General features: G+C 38.8%; 1 protein-coding gene across 1 annotated transcript in view; it reads right to left on the bottom strand.

The window, feature by feature from the left end:
- Window positions 1-1,678: 1,678 nt before the first annotated feature.
- Window positions 1,679-23,677, bottom strand: part of BDNF (brain derived neurotrophic factor) — a 34,116-nt gene continuing 12,117 nt past the window's right edge. Inside the window, 1 exon segment of the mRNA XM_037839114.1 lies at window positions 1,679-5,245. Coding sequence (XP_037695042.1) covers window positions 4,481-5,245 — 765 coding nt within the window. The 3' untranslated portion in view covers window positions 1,679-4,480.

Below are 23,677 nucleotides of genomic sequence, written 5' to 3'. Positions count from 1 at the left end.
TGAAGCCCTTTGTTGCAGCTCAAAAGGTGTGGCATTTATCCAGACTGCAGTGAGTGACCACTTAAATGAACAAGTGGAAATTGAAGAATGATCCATTTTAAGATTTAATTCAGATTCTCACTCAGAACTGTGATGTTATTCATGGGCTTAGTATAGCTAATAAAAAGACTTCAGAGGCTAATGGCCACAGAGGCTTATCGTTATATTGGAAAATAGAGCAAATCAATGACCTGGATTACATCCAGCCACCTTAATGATTAACTGCTTATCCAATGAATAAAGCATAAATTGGCTACTCCTTTTAACTCCAAATTGGTTAATTTAATAGATGCCTCCAATTTTTTTTTTTCTCTATCTTCTGATAGAAAACATCCATTCATGTTTGTTGATCTCCTTTAACCTCTATTTGGATGCCATATTTAATTCTCACTTCTTTTTACTCTACCCTTTCCAAAATATTTTGGAGTTCCTCGACAAGGAAAATCGGTTAAGCCCGGCATTTATCAAATTTCTAATTACATGGCTGGGCTCATGTCATGACTGGCAGTCAAGGGCTTCTCTTAGAGTTTAGAGAACTTTGCAAATTCATTGGACAGATTAGAATCAAGTAATTCATCTCATTCTATCTGTTCTTCCATATACACAGCACAAGTCAAAGTTTGTTATGACTTTCTCGATCCTTATTTATAAGACAATACAAGAGAAAACCATGTGTGTATGTTTGAAATAGAAATGATACATTGCACAGATATAGTTCACCACGTTCTGGGATGGGTTGTCACTGTTCAAATGGGGAGTCTGAAGAGTAGGAACAGATGCTTTTTTTCCTTAATGGCCCTTTCTATAATTTAAAATCCTTCCATTTATTTCCCTAAGATTTAGTGATAACTTTAAACACTCTAACTAAATTACCCAGCAGCTTGGCAGTCATCACAGAGGCAGATCTTTTTAGAAATCTGTTTTTAGCAATCTGTTAGATCGTGAATACTATGATATAAAATCTGTCTGCTCCATGTGCAAAAATTAAATCAGTGCAATGGATACAAATACATAATGCAAATGGTATCATTTCCAAACAGAGTGTACATGACCTGCCTCTAAATATTGAATTTCTGTGTTTCTTTCAGTCATTGACTTTCTAAATTTGGGCCAATTTATTCTCATTATCTCTAAGCAAACCTCCTCCAAATTTTAAAGTTATTTTATAATCAAATAGAGCCAGCCAGCCCTGCTACATGCATGGATCCTGATGTTGCTAGGATACATGGCTTGGTATTTGATGAAAATAAATCATTTCAAAGGAGGAAACTTTCAAGTGTCCTAGAAAATGACACTCCTGTCTTCCACTGTGGAAGACAGGCCCAATCCTGGAGCTTCTCGGAAGTCCACAGACCGCAGGATTGGCTTCCCCATGCTTTGAAACAAGCATCCTCTCTTGAGGGCTGTTTAATTGCTGAAACTAGCCAAGTTGGTCTTAAAGCAAGGAACACACGTATTTATAGTAAAACATGTTGTCATGTTTGTTTTACAGTGAAGAGAAAAAAACCCAGAACCCCCAGATTTTATGTACTTTGAAAATATATTTAAAAACATTAAAAATTCTATATTTAAAACATATATTATATGTTAATTAGTACACTTAAATAGAACTTGTATTTACAATAGGCTTCTGATGCGATTAAGTTTTAATGCCAATTTTTTCAATAACATAATTATATAAATATACTAAAATACAATAAATATTTTTTTGTTTGTTTTACATGGTGAATAATATCTTTACCATAGAGAGAACAAGGCCACAGACATTTACTTACATTTTCAATGGGAATCACCATAAAAAAAGCAACAGGCCTGCTGCCATGCATGAAACACTCTGCCACAAAGAGACCACAGCAAGACTTTAAAAAACAAAACAAAACAGAACAAAAACGAACAGCAACAGAGAGAAATTTTAACAAAATAAATCTCAGGTCAATGTAAACCAACAAGCATGTGACTGTGATGTAACTTACTGGGTAAGAGAAGAGTGCCACTACCACACAATTGCTGAGTGTCTCCTACCCAGTCATTCAACAGATCTGGCCCTTAGTATACGTTGAGAAATTGAGGGGGCCTTTTTTTTTTCTTTTTTTCCTTTTTAAACTTTGGCCCCCAAAAGGAAGCTGTGAAAAGTTACCATACAGGAGATATTCCAAGCATTTATTACATGTTAAAAATAATTACAAAGATAACATTTTCAAACAGCAACAAACAAACCTATACTATAGGAAGTATTGAAGATCATCTGCTTCCTTCTTTTAAGACACGTATTCAGATGGTACTCTATGTAAAAGACAGGCTAGTTCTAAATGAAAAGACTGAACAAATAGAAATTACTTGCTGATGGTATCTTCATTTCCTGGGTCATGGTGGATATCCTCTTTTGCTTATCCTTAACCTGTTAAGATGCTGCAATTGCTCGGGGTTTTCTTATACTCAAGGACACTGGCCCAGATGGTGACCACTAACCTTTTCAGGTTGGGTCAAGAGCGAATGGACTTAGCGCTGATTTCCATTGGGGTCCTTTTCCCCCAGGACCTTTGACATTCTATTCCAGGCTCCCAACCTGACTTCCCTGAGCTAAGATGGCAGGCGAGGCAGGGACCCTCTCCATGAATAGGCAGTATGGGCAGGAGGTGGCTGTGGCTTTCACTGGGAGCAAAACTTTATCAACTCCATCCTGGTGTCCTCCACTGAGGCAGGCACCTTCAAGCCTTGATGTCCTGGATGTCTGGACAAGATTTTCTCTTGATAGCCTTCATCATTCAGCCTGAGTTTCCTGTCTCCTTCACCCTTACCAAAAGTTCTTAAAAGATAAAACCCTGGTTTCCTCAAGTCTAAAATTTCATAAGCAGTTAAGTGTTCATGTAGCAAACACCTTCCATCTCATTGCATCAATCTGATGACAATGCCATCACATTTGGCTCCTAACCTGCTCCAGGCTAATCCAGCTTTATCCAAACTAAACTAAATTATCTGGGGGTGGGATGGAGGGTGTACATCTGCTTGAGTGTGGTCCTCCAGTAAGAATCTCCTGAGCACAGTTAGATAATGTAGGCACTTAAAGCACGAGGCCCAAGCAACTCGACACGTCATTCCAGAGCTACCTCTGGAGAGTCCTCCAGAGGCCTCCCTTTTGGAATGTCTCAAGTACCATTCCCCACCCCCACAGAGACCCCAGGATGGCCATTCGGAAATTCCTCTTGCACAGCCTGGCAATGATGTCAGTTCCACATGGCCTCCATGTCGCTGTTCAGTCTCATTTCACTGGCAATGTGGATTCCTGCTCTGATCTAGTGTTCGGGGTCCATACAGAACTCCAACTTTTGCTTGCAAGACATTTTTAAGCCTTACCATAATTGTTTTTTAAAGCCTTACCATAATTTACCCAAATATTGTCCCCTCATTAAAAAGAACATTTTGGGGTTGTTTTTTGCTGTTCTTTTTCGCTTCTAAGGAAAAAAAAATCACTGTTTTCCATGCTTACATGAGTGCCACAATGTGACAAAAAATTGTACAGTTGTTCACAGCACTGGTAAAATATTTCTTCCTTAACAGAAAACAAAACAAAGGGGACTAAAGGGGACAGGGAAAGAAAGTGCTCTAAAGCAAACGTAGGTCTTTCCAACAAAAGACGCTTCCCCTGATGAATGCCCAAAGTGTAAGCTGGAGGCCGGAAGATGCATCATGGGAAGTGGAATATGAGCGTTTCATTCAGTTGCCTTAATTTTTTATTCACTTTCCAGTCATCTAATTGGTATCGCAAACATCTTTACAACATACAAATGAATCTTTTGTCAACCAGAACATATACTGAAGGAATTCCTCCTCCATCCCTATTCCTGGTGAGAACTAAAAAACAAAAACAAACAAACAAAAAAAACACACAAAACAAACAAAAATATACCCTTCCCATCCTCCCACCCCTAAGCCAGTAAAGCCATGACAACAGCACCTTGACATTGTTTTAATTCCAATGCTATCAGAAGTTAAAAGCAGTAAAACAGATATAGTACTAACAAGAACGAAGATACCTAACTATCTAAAATGTAAACGGAATGTTTTGGTTCAAATTTTTGTGTCTTTTTTTTTTGTCTGTTTTCTGAAAGAGGAGGGTTTATTATCAATTCACAATTAAAGCAGCATGCAATTTATTAATTTTTTTTTAACTTTTTACGTTTTCAATTCTTGGCAACGGCAACAAACCACAACATTATTGAGGAATGTAATGCAGACTTTTTAAAGTTGTGCGCAAATGACTGTTTTCCTTCTGGTCATGGATACGTCCAATAAATAGATTGTAGAACCACTGTACTGTATAAACTTCATTTATACATGCAGTTCATAAAATTATTTTTTCTTAACTGAATAATTTACCCTGTTATGTATATATACAAATAGATAATTTTTGTCTCAATATAATCTATACAACATAAATCCACTATCTTCCCCTTTTAATGGTCAATGTACATACACAGGAAGTGTCTATCCTTATGAATCGCCAACCAATTCTCTTTTTGCTATCCATAGTAAGTGCCCGCACATACGACTGGGTAGTTCGGCACTGGGAATTCCAATGCCTTTTGTCTATGCCCCTGCAGCCCTCTTTTGTGTAACCCATCGGATTGCACTTGGTCTCGTAGAAGTATTGCTTCAGTTGGCCTTTCGATACCGGGACCTTTTCAAGGACCGTGACCGTCCCGCCCGACATGTCCACTGCAGTTTTTTTATCTGCCGCTGTTACCCACTCGCTAATACTGTCACACACGCTCAGCTCCCCCCGGCGGGCGGGGTCAGAGTGGCGACGGACCCTCATAGACATGTTTGCAGCATCCAGGTAATTTTTGTATTCCTCAAGCAGAAAGAGAAGAGGAGGCTCCAAAGGCACTTGACTACTGAGCATCACCCTGGAAGTGTACAAGTCCGCGTCCTTACTGTTTTCTTCGTTGGGCCGTACTTTCTGGTCCTCATCCAACAGCTCTTCTATCACGTGTTCAAAAGTGTCAGCCAATGAAGTCAGGCCCTTTGAACCTGCCTTGGGCCCATTCATGCTCTCCAGAGTCCCGTGGGTCCGCACACCTGGGTAGGCCAAGCTGCCTTGTCCTCGGACGTTTGCTTCTTTCATGGGGGCAGCCTTCATGCAACCAAAGTATGAAATAACCATAGTAAGGAAAAGGATGGTCATCACTCTTCTCACCTGGTGGAACTGTGGGGAGAAAACAGAAACAGGACACAAAACCGGTTAGGCCTTGCTTTCTCAAAGATACAATGTTGGCCCATCTGATTGCAATTCCAGGCCATTCTGCATGGGTTTTTTTTTTAATGTATTGGTGATAAACTCCAGCAGCACCAGACACAAGTTAATGTCAGTAGTGTGCTATATGTGGTTTAATATAAACCAGGGACGTGCAGTGTTTTCCCTAGGATTTAGCATATAAACCCAAGATTAGATGGCTGCTAAGCAAGTGAAAAAATTGTGGCTTCAAGTTCTCCTTTACCTCCCACTTTAGCAGCTTTGTAAGTTTAAATTTTAATGATCTCTGCTCATGCTGTCACTAGAAACACAAAATCAGAAATGTTACTAAGCAACAACTGCAAGTGTAATAGTAATTTTTTTTTCAAGTTAGCAACATGGTTCTATTGAAGAAAGTGTGTGGCAGGAATAGTAGTAGCCCGAGGGGTCTGAGTGGGCCTTCTAGCCATGAGACGTAGAGGCACCAGCAACACAATAGAGCAGGTATCAGGGAGCTAGAAGGAGCCTTTACCCTGATGGTTTTATCTCCCAGAGAGATAAGCCATTAGAGTGAAGAAGAAGGATAATTTCATGGGACCACTCTGTTTTACAGATAAGGACACAAAAGGCCATGCAGGACCAGCCTCCTGTCATGAAGAAAGTTTATGTGAGAACTCAGGTTGCCCAACTCCAGGTCCAATGTTCTTTCCACTACACCTGGGTGATCGAAACTAAAAATGTTTCGCTTATTTCCAAACAGAAATCATTTTCTACACATTGATTTTAATGACGTATCCAAGCCTGGGGCTGATATGAAAACAATGCGTCTGCTTAAGAGAGAACTGGAAAAGTCAGCATTAAAAAGGCACTGAAGGCAATCTGAAATGCCTCCCATATGTGGACTCTATGCTTATCTCCACCAACTCTGAATCCCCTCACCCTTTGGCTTTTCTGGCTAATACACAATCCATCTAAGAAATACTAACTTCTTTTTGTATTGGAAATGTGGTCCACTGTGTGTGTGTGTGTGTGTGTGTGTGTGTGTGTGTGTGTGTATGTGTTTTAGCTTTGCGTTTAAATCTTTAAAGAGCCAAGTGACATTTTGCACATTTTGAAATAGGGAACTAGTGCTTCTTACTATGCTTTTGAAGTCTGGGAAGTCCCTTCCTTAACAGCACACCACAAAATTAATCTTTTCCTGTTTGCCAGAGGGTAGCTCTACTCTAAATTTGGCTCTGTATCTACAAGTATGCTCTGGGAAGCCAATTAGAACAGATGAACAGGCAAAATGAAAATGTACCTATTGACCAACCCAAGTTACTGCCAAGTGGAGGTGGTGAAGGACTTCAGAATCACTTACCTGAAGCATCATGTCCCTCAGTAGCAGTTAAGAGAAACATTCCCCAGCTCTGACTTTCTAACTTAAGTCCCACTTCTCAGTTTTGGAGCATGGACTTACAAAAAGATACACATGTGCCATGGATGTCATCCTGTGCAAATCAGTAGGAAAAGGGACCGTGACTCTGTCCACAAAGTATCACTGAAGAAGGCAACCTACCTCCACTCAACAGGTCATCCCGCAGAAATGGGTGAAAACCCATTTGGTTACTGGGAATTGAATGTTTCTTTTTCCACTTTGGTAAGAGATCACATTTTTGACCCTAAACTCAAATGTCCTTGTAGATTGATCCTCACTTTGCATGAATAGTCATGCTCAGTACTGCTTAGATTGCACAATGACCTGAGATTAGGAAGGGTAAATTGGTTTGAATAAAACATAGATGTCCATTCTACTAATACCTAAAACTCTGTAAATGTTCTGGATTTTGCACAATCAATGGAATGAACCCTTTGTGGAGGTTTCCATTCCTGGCAGACAGTACTTACACTACTGAATGAAAACCCTTTCTCATAATGTTCCCAGTCCAAATTAAAACAACACAGGGGCACCCTGAATTTAGGTCACCTTTAGATGAAAGAATGCAAATTTAGAATACTGTACTCCAGCCATCTATAGCACATTGGCAGAGATTTGTTGTTGAACAGCTAGCTTTTAATATCAGATTTCATCAAACCCAAGATACCACTGTTATAAAATACACCATTTTATGTACCACTAAGAAAGAGAAAACACTGCCAAACTATCGTTTTAAAAATCACTTAAAACTTTTATTTTATATTTACTGAAAGAGCTTTTAGATTTAGATATTTTTATCATATATAACTTGTGCATACATAAAAACAGAAAATAAGCAAAGTAAATTGGTTCGCAATGACAATTGTCATAACAGTTGTCTAGCCAACAATAGTAAGATGATATCAACTGTAAGACACAATTCAATTTCAGAGATGCTAAAATATGAAAAAAATGTTCACCTTAGAATCAATGAGATATAATAAATTTAATAAGTATTCATAAGTGCCCTAAGTGCCCACTGTAATTGCCTAAAGTGGCCCAAGGTACTGAGGCATCTTAGACTACAGAGATGGAAAACTGTTTTATCATCACTACTGTGGTTGAGTCTTTTAATGTTACATTTTTCTAAACTTGGTTAAAGACGTTTACCCTACCTCTTACTTGTCTCATTTATCTTTTTATTAATAACCTTTTGATTATAAAAGTAGTTAGTGCTTTATATATCATTTTCTCATTAGTTCCCCAAGCAAATATTTCAATGGAACAAATGACATCAGCTTAAATATTACTTGGCTTTCATCCTGAGGTCCAAAACACGGGCATCCCTCAAAGCTGAACATCTGCACTGATTCAGCAATTAAGTCTATGTTGATAGAGTCCAACTCCACGTATCCAGCAGCCCTTCCCTCTGAACAGCACTTCTACAATGCTAACTGCCTACTCACTTATATGGCCTTGAAACCTAGTGGATCCAACACTAAACTCAATATGTTTTGTTGGAACAATATTCTCTCTTAACTTTTGTGTTTCTGACAATGATTTCTTGATATTCTGGTGACCCAGGCCACAGGCTAGAAATCTTGGATTTAAGTTTGACAATACCTTTCTTGTACAGCTTTCAAATCCAGTCAGTCTAGAAGTCCAGCTCATTTTTCCTTTAAAACATTTCTCCTGTTCATCCTTTTGTCTCCATTCCACTGCTACCATCTTGGTTCAGCCCTTATCATCTCCTATTTTATGACTACAATGCTGCCTGCTGTACTTGACCTCCTTTCTATTCTATTCAACCCTGAGGACCATTGCCTGACTAATCAGTCTCATCCTTCATTGCACAAATCTTGCTGACTTTATTGTTCTACCACATCAAATCTAACCTCTTTTACCTAGTACTCAACACCCTCCAAAATCTGGCCTCTCCCTACTTATCCAACTTTTTCATATTACTCAATGCCTTGCTTTATCATATTACTCAATGCTTTATCACCTCTGATCTGCAAGTCAAGAGTTCTTGGAGTCACACACACATTGCTGCCTGGAAGTGACATGCCCCACTTCTGGCAAACTCCTTTCTCTCCATCTGGATATATTTTGCTTATCCTTTATGACCCAATTCAAGCATCAGATCATATACACTACCTCCTCTCATTACTCCAGCACACACTGCTCTCCTTCTCCTCTAAAATTCCACATCTCATTTAGTACTCCATTTCATACACAATTGTTAACAGTATTTGATAATTATGATCAGTCTTCAGTTGAATGGTAAGCTCTCTGAGGGAATGGATGATGTGTGATCCTCCATAATAGTTAACAGAGAATAATGTAACAGTACTACTCAGTAACAACTTATGGATGGTTTTATTAAACTAAGAGAAAAGACAATTCTGAAATCATTTTCAGGGGAAGCCTTTTTATTTGGAAAGCAACAGTCAACTCCAACTCACAGAAAATATTAAGTACAGGCTGCGCTAACTCCAAACACAAACCCTAAGTAATTTGATGGAGGGCAATTATTGGCAATGAGCATTGTTTAGTTCTTCTAGTAGGGTAGAACTTTACTTGAGTAATAAAAAACAAATAACACTACAACATACTAACTGCTCCTACTACTTCCTCTATAGCTCAAATTAATAAGAGACTCAGTGAGTTATCAGTGATAATAGCAAAATTTAGAATTTTAAGTCTTTTAACTTCCTTTTCTTTTTCCACTAACCTTTTCAATAGGCAATGTTATATACTGTATTAGGAAATCATAAGAGATTAAATGAGAGCCTCTACAACAATTCCTATATTTCAGCCCTTCAATTGAGACTTCATTACACAAAAGATGAAGAGGTTGTACAATATTGCTAAATAAGCAATTGGTCTGTATGTGTGTGTGTGTGTATGTATATATGTTCATACGTACATATGTACATACTTAACAAATTCATTGGTGCCCTCTAATTCTGCTCCAAGGCTTACAACAGTCAACTCAACCTCATCTATAAAATTCTTAGGCCCATACTCAGAAAACACAATGTAGTACCTAGGGCTAAAAAGGAAAACAAAAAAGAAGAAATACAGCTTAGTTTTAAACATGACAGATCTGCAAACCTCTTATAGGTCTTAGACAGCATGCTCTCCTGCTGTAAAAACAAATCATATTCATCTAAAAGACTATGGGACACTCACAGTATCATTTGTTTTTATAAAGTTTACAATGATTTTATAATATTTGATTATTATAAGGAGATTGGACAGGTGCTGTCCCCATTATACAGATAAGGCAATTAGCATGTCAGAAGTTAAGTAACCTGTTTAATGCCACACAGCTAATAGGTTGCCCGCCTCCTAGTCCAAGCTTTTACCATCAGGACATGCTGATAGTTTTAGAATATTAACTACAGGGAGGAGAGAAGCTATGTCATGAGGGGTGGTCAAGGAAGAAGCTTATAAAATGTGGACTCAGTTTTCTGTAGTTACATGTGTCCTGGAGCCCAAGATTTTAAAGGCAGCACCATATAAAATGCTACTTGGTAGTACTGGATTACTCATGAACTCTAAGACCTTCAACTTTAAGCTTGATTACTTTGTTGAGTAGAATTTCAGATAATGCAGTTTTCTTCTAAGAGACAACTTTGCAAAACATTTAGGCATGCTGGAATCAAGGTTCCATGGCCAAAGCTAAGAAGGGGAACCTAACAACAGTACAGATGATTTAGTCACATGCAGAAAAAAATGCAAAACTTTGTTCCTAGTTCCTTTTGGTCTTGTCTATGAGCATGTAATCAAAGAAGGCACCATTTAAAGATATGGCTGCTCATCTTAGACTTCTATAAGCAACAAGGATAATGGTAATGTTGAAGCAATTATCAATTAATATTTAATTCCTAATATACATGACACAATATACATAACTATTAAGAGACTCCCTTAATGAAATGTTGTAAATTAATATAGAAATCTTTTAGTTTGCATCCAATTTCACCATATCCATATATTAGCCTTACTTTTGTTCATTCATTTATCAGATATGGAAGCTACCTTCAAGTCTAGTAGACTAGGAAAGAAGTAGGACATATAGGTAAGTAATTAAAATATAAACAGAGAAAAGACCAATGAGAAGTATAGATAAAAGACTGTAAGGAGAAATAGGTCACTTCCAGCTAGGGAAATCAAAGAATGCTTTCTGGAGTAGATTTTGAAGGATGGGAAGGATTTGAACATATCCAGAAAAGACACCAGTGGAGGAACAGCAGCTTGAAAACAGGCATAGGTAGGAAGACGTGAAGTGAATTTCTGGAATAGTAATCATGAGAAATGAGACTAAAAGATTGCCAGATTATGGAGGGCTCTCAGGATGAAGCTCAAGTTCTCAAGTAGGGGAATGCTTCAAGAAGATCAGTTTATCCATGTGTAGGAGGACTTGAAAGAATGGATAGACTGGAGGAGACAAAGTAGTTCACTGATTTCATTCTTAGCAACTTGAAAAATATTGAGCTTGAAAAATTAATAGTAAGTAGTTACTTAAGTGTTGGGTGAAGGGCTTGGGTATGTCTTTTAGCTAACAAATTAATTAATTAATTAATTGATTGATTGATTAATTTCTAGGCTGATGTGAGCTGCACAAAGAAAGGCATTAGGGAGATATGTGTAGAGCTGAGTGGTAACTATCAGTACTGTCTACGTTGGCCAAAGAGAGGAAAAGGATGACGAGAGGTGGAGGGAAGGGAGGACTACAAACTCTCACTCCAATTATAATTACCCTGAACATTCATTCCACTGCTCAGTACTTTTAATTCAAAGATCTCTAAACACTTTGCAAATATTAAGTAATTAAGACTCATAGGGCCCTAGAGGTGCAGGTAACTATATAATTATCCCCATTTTGTACAGGAGGAAAAAGGACCAGTTTTTAGTCAACTTACTGTCGCTCCCTTGATAGAACAAGGTCAGAACCCTAGATTCCAAAAGAAAACTAGGCCTTAAAACTACAGGGACTAGTTTTTTTGTTTTTTTTCCATCCCTCTGCATTATTTTTGCATAATTTCCCCATATATACATATTGCTTAGCCAAGAAGATTGTTAAAAAGCCCATGCACATTCCTCAAAGAAAATATATGGTAGTTCGAATTCAAAAATAAGGTGGGGAAAAAAGGTAATGATCACTACAGATGCTTACCCACTTACTTCAACTGAAATTAAGAAATATTTTTATAAGCAACATCTGATAATGCAGATATTCCAAGGCTTTGAAGGGAGTGGCTTTTAAATGTAGTTTTTAGCATAGTGTAGTTATATTTCCGGGGCTATTCAGATATACTTCCGACAAAACACAGTTACTTCCTACCACAGTATCCTCTGTTTCCCTGAGAAGTCCAAGGTATTCAGTGACACTTGCAGGCATTACTTAGCCTCACTAAGAGTACCAGAGAAAATGCTGATCCTTAGTTTACATCTGGAGTGATACATACATTTAACTACCATGAGAAAAAAAAATATTTTGTTGAATCATTAATTTGACAGATAAATTTACTAGACATGAAATCTTTGATAGAAATCACCACAGCTCTGGTCCTCTGTTTCCTTCTCTATTCCCCATTCCATCCCTAAAAAATAAGGATTTTTTCTATTGGTGGAAGACCTACTCCTCCCCAGGGTAAAATACTCTTCCCAGAGTTAGCACTTAGAACAACTTGGAAGTACTTTGCACAAATTAGGTTCCCCACAAACACTGAATGACTCAATTCTCTCTGTGCTGGTTATAGCTGCCTAGTATTTAGGGGGGTGCAATTACAGCATGAGCAGTAAAGTAAGCTGAAATGGTGGCATAAATGCTAGAATAAGGGATAGAAAATGCCTGGTACAAGGACCAGATCTGGGCAGAGAATCCGCCACCTGGCAGGCCAACCCCAGGCCCAACCGCCACCATCCAAAGGCTCTGAGTGCTTCCATCACCACTGCCCTAGAAAACCTACTGTTCTGCAACCGACAAAGGCTTCCTGAAAGCCAGACCCACCCAGTGCTGACGGTCCCACCCATACCCTCACCTCCTCCACCTCCTCTTCGTAGAGGAATGCTGCCCCAAAGTGCACACATCTCTAGTCTATGATGAAGCCCTAGCTGCAAGCATACACAAGTCGTTTGCATGTCAAACGAGTAATCTGTCTTAAAACATTCTTATTTTAAATTTCAGAACTATTATTTTTTAGTTTACAGGAACCAATATGCAGTTGACATTCAATTAAAAAGCCTCATCTCATTAATTAGGGTTCAGTTTTCTGTTGAATTTCAGATGTGACTTGTTATAATGAACTAAAGTAAAGTTCAGAATTAACTATATTCTAATTACCGAGCTGCCAAAATCAAAGTTTTATTTACCAAATTGCCATTTGTGGTAGACAGTGATGTTAAGTAAGGAGATACTATATCCCTGGTTCCAGGAAGTTTCAGGAACCCATTCTTTTTTTTTTTTTTAATGCATAAATATAAGTTTTATTGAACAAGAGGATAAAGAGGAAAGACCAGCATGGGATGATATTTATCATTAGGGTACATGCTGGCAGACTACTAGGCAAGGCAGGTATATCTTGTCTTATGCAGGATGTCTATTCACCTTTAAAGTGGGTGCAGTGAAAGTGCTGGAGCAGAGTACCTAAGCTGATAGGAGTGAGGGAAAGGGGAAGCTCGGAAGCCCTGTTTTCATGGGTTCTTAGCTCCTGGTGTCCATCATCAATTTCATAATTGCCAACCATTAGGGACCAGAAGGAGAGGCTTTCTTTCCAAAATCTAGCATACAGCTATGACAGCAATTCTTTTTCTTTGTTTTCCAAATACTGTATATATTCACTTAAGGAGCACTTAAGTGCTCAAGTTTACAAGGCAAATATAAATTAACACATTACCAAACCTTGGAACTCTTGTCTCTCCAGTCACAGCTGAATATGAGAAGAGAGTTCCTATACATTCTTTTTTAAAATTATTATTAATTTTTGAACATTGTCATTACCACACACACAAAAGTAATAAGAATAAAAATTAAAGTGAAAAAGAACAATTAAAGTTAAAAAGAACACTGGGTGCCTTTTTTTTTTGCCCGTTTTTCTACTCATCCATCCATACACTGAATAAAGGGGAGTCAGAGACCCATTCTGTAAGGAAGGACCTGGAAAACTCAAGTAAACGTCACAGTTAACGATAGGTGTTGATTTCTACTCCTACTGAGAAAGCAGGTGGGGAAATACTTCCTGTATAGACGGAAATACTTCCTGTATAGACAGTGACTCTTGAAATGGTGAGTAGGGAGATAGAAAAACAAACGTCACTGTAACACAGGCATTTAAATTGCACCTAAATATACAGACTTTTAAATTTATACAAAAAATTCAGTACAAACTTCATTTTATGCAACCTAAAGACTCAAACTTCAGATAATTTTTTGAGTGTTACATTTTAAAATTAAGCATTTTAAAGAAATTCAAATTTATTACTAAAAATATTGCAACAAAAGGAGAAATTTATGGGGTTTGAAACTGGCCCCATGGGAACTGATCCCATACCTATGTTTCAATTCTCAAAATTATCCAAGGAACATCAGCATTGCCTGTGAGCTTATAAGAAACGGAGAATCTCAGCTATTGGCTTCCCCCCAGCTGCTAAATCAGAACCTGCATTTTAACAAGATCTATATACTTCAAGGAAATTCATTAACTTTAATAACATTTAACTAACAGATCCAGTTATCTCTTACGAAGTACTATAATTAAAATAAAATAAAATAAAATAAAATAAAATAAAATAAAAAAACAAGCAAGCAAACAGCAACAACAAAAAAATGCACACAAAATAAAACTACAATAACAACACAACAACAAAACCCTACTACACTGGCATAAGGATATCAACCAATAGGACCCAAATCTGGCTCTACTTCAATAAGGCAAACAATCAGATTCCTCAGTTGGGATCCAATATTTGGGATCATTTGCTTCAAGATAGAGGCACACAAAAGGGTAAGAAAAATTAAGTTATATTTCCAAAGACAAAAATACAATTTTCTGAAGGAAATGATGGGGCAGTTTCATAAACAGAACTGGAGACTAGTTCATTGTTGAAGCTTTTTACAAAGGACTTCAAGGACTGCTGGGTTGCAAACACCAGGAAGTCACCAAGTCCACCAGTACAAATGCACCGTGAACCCTGACAGTGTTGCTGTTAAAGCATTTGCAAAGGGTGGAGGTGAGATGATAAGAACCCTGTTTTCCCAGGTAGCATCCCAGTTATTATCAGGTTCCATCTTGAGCCCCACATAGAAAAGTACAGACATCAACCCAGTGAGAGACTGTCTACTCTGAATTACAAACTAGGCATGCCTCCTAACTGGGGCTATTGTGAAAGCATAGCAGATCACTGTCTTTCAAGTTTCTGAGTCCAGGAGTAAGTAAGCCTTGTACCTTAAAAAAAGGAAAAAGCAAGGGTAACACAACTGCATTCTTTGTCCCTAGGGGGAAAACATGCAGTAACTTCCCCAGACCAGAGGACAAAGGGAATCCCCTTGGGAACATGCCAGAACAATCACAATTTAAAAAAAGAGAAAGTTAAGACTAGTGCTTCCTATTTCAGTCTCTTTCTTCAGAATTGGCAACTTCTGATCAACAGGTTGCCTCTAGGGTGTTGCCGCACACTCTGAGCTCCTGACATGAAGTGCTATGGGAATTCCAACAGTCGTGAGCCAACACCCCGCCAGACACACCGTCGCCCCCCTCCTGCCCCCCCTGCTCCAACACATACTGTCTCTGTGGTCCCCAGAGCTGTGGTAAAGGCATGCCCTGCCCAGTTTTTCCATGGACATTGCCCCTGAAATTTTCCAAAACCAATGTACTCCTGTGGTTAATTAGCTATCTGAGCGATTTCCATTATAGAAATATCTGTACATAATTAGACCCATCGTAGGTCCAAACTGGCAGGCTTCAACTTCATTAATCCCGAAAGGGCTAAAATGAGAACGGGACAGATAGTTCTCACCTTATGAATTCTCACCCTCTAGATAAGACCTCTTGACATACAGAATATTAAATTTTAAAAAGCAAGAAAGGTGAAAATAAGAGGGGGGAAGAAATTGGAAAGATAAGTTTCTTCTAGAGACTTAAGAATGACATCCCTTTTAAAAAGACTATCAAGAAATCCTAGGGGAAACATAAATCAGCAAGAGAAGGCTATTAGCTCTCTGTTGCTCACCTTTATGAGACCATTTTCAGGAATCAGTTTGTTAAATTCCACTGAAGCACAAATGCGCAAACCACAGCCCTTCTTCTGGGATGTGTATAGTCATACAGAAGCGTGTGGGTAGATGCCAAAACATGTGTGGACATGCAACCCTTTCTGCAGAAACTCAATGTTCTGAACGTTAACAAGGATTAACCTTCTGCACGTATGGAGAAAACTGGTGGCTTAACACATCCAATTGTTGTCTGGGTTATTTTTGCATCCAACTATAATCTCTGTAATTGCTTACCGTAAAGCACAGGAAAGTGCTCATTATTTGTAGCTTAATGCAGGAGGAAAAATAATTGAATGCGTTCTCCTGCCCACTGCTCCACCCCAGTCCCCAACTCTTCTAAGTGTCACTGTTCATCTGAGTAACACAAGTAAGCTGTTTCCAGGCCCTGTGCATAATGAGCCACGTGGACCCTATTCTAGAAGCTGGCCCTGCTTCAGGGCTACTATAAAATACAAGGAAAATATTAACATCTCAGATGACAAAAGACCATATGGCCGATCAGAAAATATCCGCATCACTTAAGCCATTAGAGTGCACCTATATGGAAACACTAAATTCTGTGCTGCCATGAGTATCCAGATTGAAAACATCTGTTTCCCTTTTACTGACCACTGATTCCTACAGAAGGTATGCAAACACAATATATTTAATCTAAGGAAGGGAATGTAGGCTGTATTTCTACGTAGGATCTACAAATAAATACAATATTGGTGAGTGGAAGTTGTGTGTGTGTGAGGGGAGGGATTTGGGGAAGATGCTCTGAGCAGCTGTATATGTGATAATTCAAGTTTCTCTTTGTATTAAAAATGATTAAAAATAATAGCTAGCATTTATTAACTATGAGGAAGATAATCTAATTATCCACACTTACAGCTGAGGAAACTGAGGCTCAGAGAGGTTCAGTAAATTGCCCAAGGCCATAAGCCCGTCATGTGGTAGAGATGGAATTTGATCTCCAGAGTCAGAGCCTGAGTTCGAAAACACGGCTGGCCCACAGTGCCTCTTTCCAGATCAGGTCAAATGTGGATGTTGTGCCTTACATTTTGGGGAAGGCCTACTTGGCAGAGATACCCCACAGATGCTCTGCACCAATTTCTTATTTATTTAAGCAAAGCCCCACATGATCATTCCTGATAGGCCTAGTTTGTTTACACACTGATTGCACAGTTTGAAAATACCCTAATGTTTCTTCCTTATTACCCTCCACCCAATATTGAATTACTCCCTCAAGGAACCAACCATACATGCATACTTAATAGGACATAGTGTCAAAACTATGCAAAGGTAATTTGTTTGAGATGTTGGATTATTTTCCCGAGTAGATCTCTTCAGGTATTGGAACAGAACCACATGCTTCCTGAGGTGCCTTTTTTTGGTTATACTTGTGATATAAAATTTTTCTTTTAATCACCCAAACCTAGTCCCTTCAGAATCTGGAGGCCTTCCTCCCCGTGTCACTCCACTTGTGACTCAACCCATTTGTCCTGTTATTTTGAGATATGAACAAAAAGAATGGTATGGCAAGACAAGCTTTCCCTCAGGATCTCAAATTTATTCCCAAAGAGTAGTCTGGACAACTAGTTGAGCCACAAAGACAGCAGACCAGATGATCTAGCATGGTTAGAGCAGCATTTTATCACAGACTGTGACAGCAGGGAAAATAGAGTCAAAATAGTCAAAGGAACAAGGTTTATGGAGTAGAGACTTCCTGTGGGTTCTCAGCCACCAATCTGGTGCCCAGAAGCCCTCAGCATGAACAACAGAGGCAAAATGAACCCCACAGCCACACTGTGTTGCTGCAAAATGTACACCTGTGCGGACATCCTGAGTATGCGTGGTGTGTTAGATAACGATGTGGCTCAAAAGACAGAACACCTTGCTTCTGGTCATAGTCAGCCCTTGGAAGAAGCAGCTGCAAGGAGCCTGAGAACAAAACTGGAAATGCCTGTTTTGAAAGCCTTCACAGGTATTAACAAAAGAAAATGTTTATTTGTCAGTGGTGTGTCAGCTAGCTTCTAGAAGTCCACCCTTATGCCCAGAAATGATCTCTTGAGCAGGCCAGAGAGAGTCATCCATGCAACTCCCTAAATGCAACTATTCCTTATAGGGGAAGAGGAGTGGTTTTCCTCTTTAAAGTGGCCCCGCAAAAAACTCCATGGGAAAAAAAATAAAAGAATGTCCATGTAGAATGCATAACCATTCTGCCTGGCTCCATTTTCCACACTTTTCTATGTACTGGGACTGAAGGGAATTTTTCCTAAACAGAGCCCACTGCCCTCAGAAAAATAAGACTGAGAATCTTTCCATCAAGATTGGTAAGGAGTTAAGTGAGGGCTGGAATACATGCTTTGTGAAATGTGGAGTCATTATCTAGGCCATAAATCATGTGCTTTTATGTGATGCCCTATTTGCATAATGCAGGACACTGCCTGGCAACTTTAAGGGAGAAGTCTAGCAATATTGCATCATAGTGCCATATTTACTTATACCCTCACAGTTTCAATTTATCTTATAAAGTACTAATTACTTAATTACAAATCTTGGGGGAAGGGCAAAATCATCCCTCAAAAGAACATACCCTTGGGTATGAGAGTTTCAAGCTTGGCAAGACTTCCTCTGTGATTTGGGATTTATCACTTGAACTCAGTCCCTGGAAATAATGTTAATAGCTGGGAAAAGAGCACTGAAAGCCTGGTTCACAGTGCTCTTTGCTGGAACAACTTTCTTTTCTGTTCTAATAAACAACATTGTGCTTTTTAGATGCAGCACTGATAGTGATGCGAAAAATGAATGCAGCTCAAGTTTCCATTGCAAGAAATTCTACAAGTGGCAACAACAGTCCATTGTACATGTGTCACTAGAGGTGGTAAAAGCCCATGGCTCCAGTGAGGCATCTCCATTGGAACAGATGTCTGCACCAGTTCAAAATTCTCATTGCAAACCAGGGACAAATTAAGTGACCTCTTTGAAGTTCACCTCTCATTTCTTACCTTTCCAATTGACACACACTCTGTTGGGAGGCTGTGGAGAAACAGACATGCCCATACACTGATGGTGGGAGCCCTTTGAAGGACAATAAAGGTAATACCTATCAAAATTATAAATGCATTTTCCTGTTGACCTGGCAATTCCACTTCTGGGAATAAATGCACAGATATGCACATGTACAAAATGATGTGCATATAAGGTTATGAATTGCAACAAGGTATGTAATAGCAAAAACCATGGAAATAAACTCAATCTCCAGCTTCAGGAAAGTGGATAAACTATGGTACATACTTAAATTGAATCCATTCAACTGTAAAAAACAGTAAGTTAGCTTCCCATATACTGAAATGGAAAGCTCCCTGGAATGTATTGCTAAGAGAAAAAAGCGAGGTGCAGAACAGTATATATAGTATACTGTCTTTTGTGTAAGAAACAGAGCAAAATAATAATAGATATTCCTACTTACTGGTACTTCCATAAAATTCACTAAAGATTCCACTATATTATGCTGTACACTATACTATACATAAACCATAATAAACTAACACAATTGATCACCTATAAATGGTGTGATTAGAGGGAAAAATGAGTTGGGCAAGGAAAGACACAGGTGGGGTACCACTTCTGAAAATGTTCCTTAGAGGATGTGTTATCCCAAACTAAGAGACTGGGTGAAAAACCACTCTTTAGAAAGGCAATAAATAAATAAATAAAATTCTCAATGCAGCATTTTTTTTAATATTACTTTGGTTTATGAATCATAAAAATAATTATCCAAAATAATTACGCAAAAGTAACTACAGTTAAAAAATTTAACCTAGCGGCTTCACTTTGACACCATCTTTAGTAGGTGAAGCCAAACAATCTCCCATATGGCTCTGATGCAACAGACACTTCATAGATTTATGCCTGTTCCTTTGCTTTTGTGTCTCAGTGGTGACTACAGTTAAGAAGTCTGGTGGATGCCAGCTCAGTTTCAGGGACACTTCCCTGGAAGAGACCATACAAGGTGGGAGAATTGGGTGTAGAGAACAGTCTTTGGGCTGGAGGCTGAACATCTGAGTTCTGGTCCTGCCTCCGCCACTTTTTGTTAAGGTGACAATTTGAAATGGCTGTTGCTCAACCATTTTTAACCTACAAATTAGGCAAATTTAGGGGTGAACTAATTCATGGATCCTGCTGCCTCAACCTGTGTTGTGAGGAGGAAAAGAATACCTGCCCTGCCTGACTCATCACCAGCTTATGAAAAAGGGTGTTGTAAATTGTAAAGGCAACTCTACAATAACTGTTGTGAACCACAATACAAATCTGAGGGGTGACCATGGCCAAACACAGCGGGGGGAACAGGACCCATCCCTAAGGGACTCCAGAGATACTGAAATCATGGGGAGGAAACAAAACTCCCAAAAGATAGACTAAACATAAACAGAAAACAAGAACAGGCCAACAAAGAAGGAAGTGAGGATGAAGAGGTGTTTAAACAACTCCACATGTGGTCATCTTCTATTGAATACTGAACTGAATGCTGAATACTTTAAAGCCTAAGGGACATATCTGGAAGCAAACTATAAGGACACAGACTTGAATGTGAATACAAGATCAATGTCGAATGAATGATCCCAAAGCATGGACCTTATTCCTTGTGATGAATATTCTTGCAAAGGGTATCTGACTTACCTCCAAACTCAAATGCAAACTTCAAACACTTCTGAAAATGTTCCTTAGAGGGTGCGTTATCCCAAACTAAACTCTTAGTTTGGGATAAATAAATAAATAAAATAAAATAATAAAATTTTTTTTTTCTCATTTCTATATGTACAGTCATCTGGAAATCAGATCTCCCATTAAATGGATGGCCAAAGTGATGCCACAATGTTAAACTAATCATGAAGATCCAAGGGCTGCTTTCCTTACCATCCTGAAGTGTAACATTCCAAGAGGCTGGAAATAACCACACAAGGAAGTTCAATGGAGGTTCTAACTTGGTAGTGCTATCCAGAACACCTTAGGAAACCGGAGGGCTATTTGGAACTCAGAAAAAGAAACGGAAGATCTCCTTGCCATTTTGAGTAGGGAAAGGCCCTGTGCAAGGTGCCTGGTTCCAGCTGGGTCTAAGTAGTCTAACTGGTGCAACGCTTTCTGGGACTACCTCCTAATAAAATGATAAACCCAGCCTTCTAAGCTATGCCAAGAAGCTATGAGACCATTTTGGGTCAAAGACAACATCCTCTCAGCTTCAGCTTCACATTTCATAGCAGACTATGTATCCTTAAAAAAATTTCTCTAGGAGGCTTATCATCCTATGTTACTTCAACACAGGGCCTACTTTTGCACAAGAGGCTTAAACTGCCTCAGATTAAGAATATGTTTTATTTTAATTAAGGATTCATTCATTCATTCTGCAAAGGTTATTAAGAACTTACTGAGTTTAGATGTACTTTGCATTAGGAAAATCATTTTCAAGGCTACTTCATCTAAAGTGGAAATAATTAACCAGGTAACTCTTAGTGAATCCTTCAAATGGCTGAATCCCAAGTTTAAATTGTCACTGATTTTCAGGTATTAACAAGATGTCCATGCTCCAGCTATCAATTGCTTTCAAGAGAAATATTTCATTGTTACTTTAAATGGTCAATTGTGCATGGTTGATCATTTATTTAGTCTGAGGCTCATTAGTTAACAAAGAAAAACCCAAACAATTCTTTTTAAAATGTTATGTGGACACAAGGACAATGAGCCAACATGTGCAAGATGTACATAATGGGGAGAGACAATGAGCTTAGGTTTCATCAGCAGAGGTCTGGTCATAACCAGCTGTGTTTCTGTCTTTCCCTCCAATGAAGAGAACTCAGTTGTAGATCATGTTTATTCCATGAGAAAAAAAAAAAAAAATCACAATTTTTTCTCAAGCTCCATTTCTGCCTCCTCTCCCTTCTTAGTTACAAAGGTCAGAGCCATCCTTCTGTGGCTGGGTTATCTAGGAAAGCCTTTCTTTTGGGTGTCATGCATCAAACTTGTTATTTAGGATGACTGTGACTTACTCTTTTCCTAAAACTTATTTTTTAACCATCTGTTCATTTAACAGACATTTTTCTGAGCTCAGGTACCAGGGACACTAAGAAGAATGAAAAAGAATCCCTGCCTCCGGGGACTTCACTGTTAGAAGGGAGAAGGGAGCTGGTTAAGACACACAAGCAGATTAATCCAGTGCAAGGTAACACATGCCAAAATTAAGGAATGCACCAATGGGGGACGGGGTCAGAGGAGAGGAAGCTGCGGGCCCATGTGTTTGTGTGCACAAAAAATAAAACAGATCATAGTAAATAAATAAATAAATAAAATAGATCATATTTTATATAAAGCAAAGGATTAAATTATCTGATCTCCTAACCTCTTAGCACCTAAAACCCATAAAGCAAGACAAAGTACCTATGAAGTATTCAATGTTAATGAGTTTCTGGGGCACAAAACTGGAAATCAAGACTCGTTTATAGATACTTACCTAGAACTTGTTTTCCATTCGAGGACCTTCCCAGCTGATAACAACAATGCTGAAATCTTTACTTTTATCTTTTCCATGAGGGGAGCAAATGTCCAATCAGTAAGCAAGTATCTAGGGGACACCTAATATGCCTGTGCGCAGGAGCCTACAAGGTGCTAAGGGGACTAAGATGATGTAAGAGACAGTCTTTCAAAGGGTTTACAATCTAATTGCAGAGTTAAAACTAAAATACAGGGAAGAAAAAAGCAAAACTTATAAGACAGCTTCTTTGGGATGACGACGATATTTCATTCTACCTTTTTCAAAAGCATTACCATTTATTTAACTTCCAACTATTATACATTTGGGGTAACGAAACATACTTCCTCCCCTCAGGGTTTTGAGTGAGAAGGGAGACAAGTTACCAAAGGGAGATCAAAATATAGAATCAGCTTTCTGGCTAGCAAAGCAGCACTACAGAACGTGGTGAGGCTTGTTTCCTACTATCTCAGACTAAGGCCTTGGAACTCACCCAACCCACACCGATGGAGGCAGAGAAGTGGGAACTGATAGTTCAGAGGCCTTCCCAGGGACTGTGGGGAGCTGGCCCTGCATTTATTGCTTATTGCATAATGTCTAGAATGCCAAGAACCTTCTACAGATTTGGGCATGGCCGGTCCCACAGGGTAAGAGAGAAGTGGGTTCAATTTCTGCTTCTCTGGTTCACATGCTACACAGTCCAGCAGATGACAGGATCTTGTGGGTCTCACCAATCAGATTAATCACTCCTCTTCTCATGGAAAGGGACAAGTAATGGGGACAAAAGAAGAGCCCAGAATGCTCCTTTGATAGTGTTCTCTTTTAGGAGGCAAGTCCCCTCTAGGAAACACAATGATGGGGCAAAAGCGTTTTTCTCAACACTGCCGCAGGCATGGAGAATTTAAGTAACTTGTTCTAAGTCACAAAACTAGTAAGTGGAATCAAATATGATCCTGAGGCTCAGAAATGCAGTTCCAGGCCTGTGCTGCCTCATTAAGTTTTAAGTTTCCATTTAGCTAATGTTTCTTTAAAGTAAAAGACCATTCTGAGTAGGATATTCTAGAATTTTGTTCGAGACTAGAACATCACGTCCATGGCTTGTAGCATAGAATCTGTTACAGGGAAGACACCCGATAATTATTTAATGGTTGTACAATTGCTTATATAATTAACCATTAAATTGTGAGATTCAGGCCATAGATGACCTAGGAGTTCAGA

Source organism: Choloepus didactylus, chromosome 6, assembly GCF_015220235.1.
Source record: "Choloepus didactylus isolate mChoDid1 chromosome 6, mChoDid1.pri, whole genome shotgun sequence".
NCBI classification, from domain to species: domain Eukaryota; kingdom Metazoa; phylum Chordata; class Mammalia; order Pilosa; family Megalonychidae; genus Choloepus; species Choloepus didactylus.
Note: the sequence above shows the minus strand (reverse complement) of the source record. Positions and strands in the feature narration are given on the sequence as shown.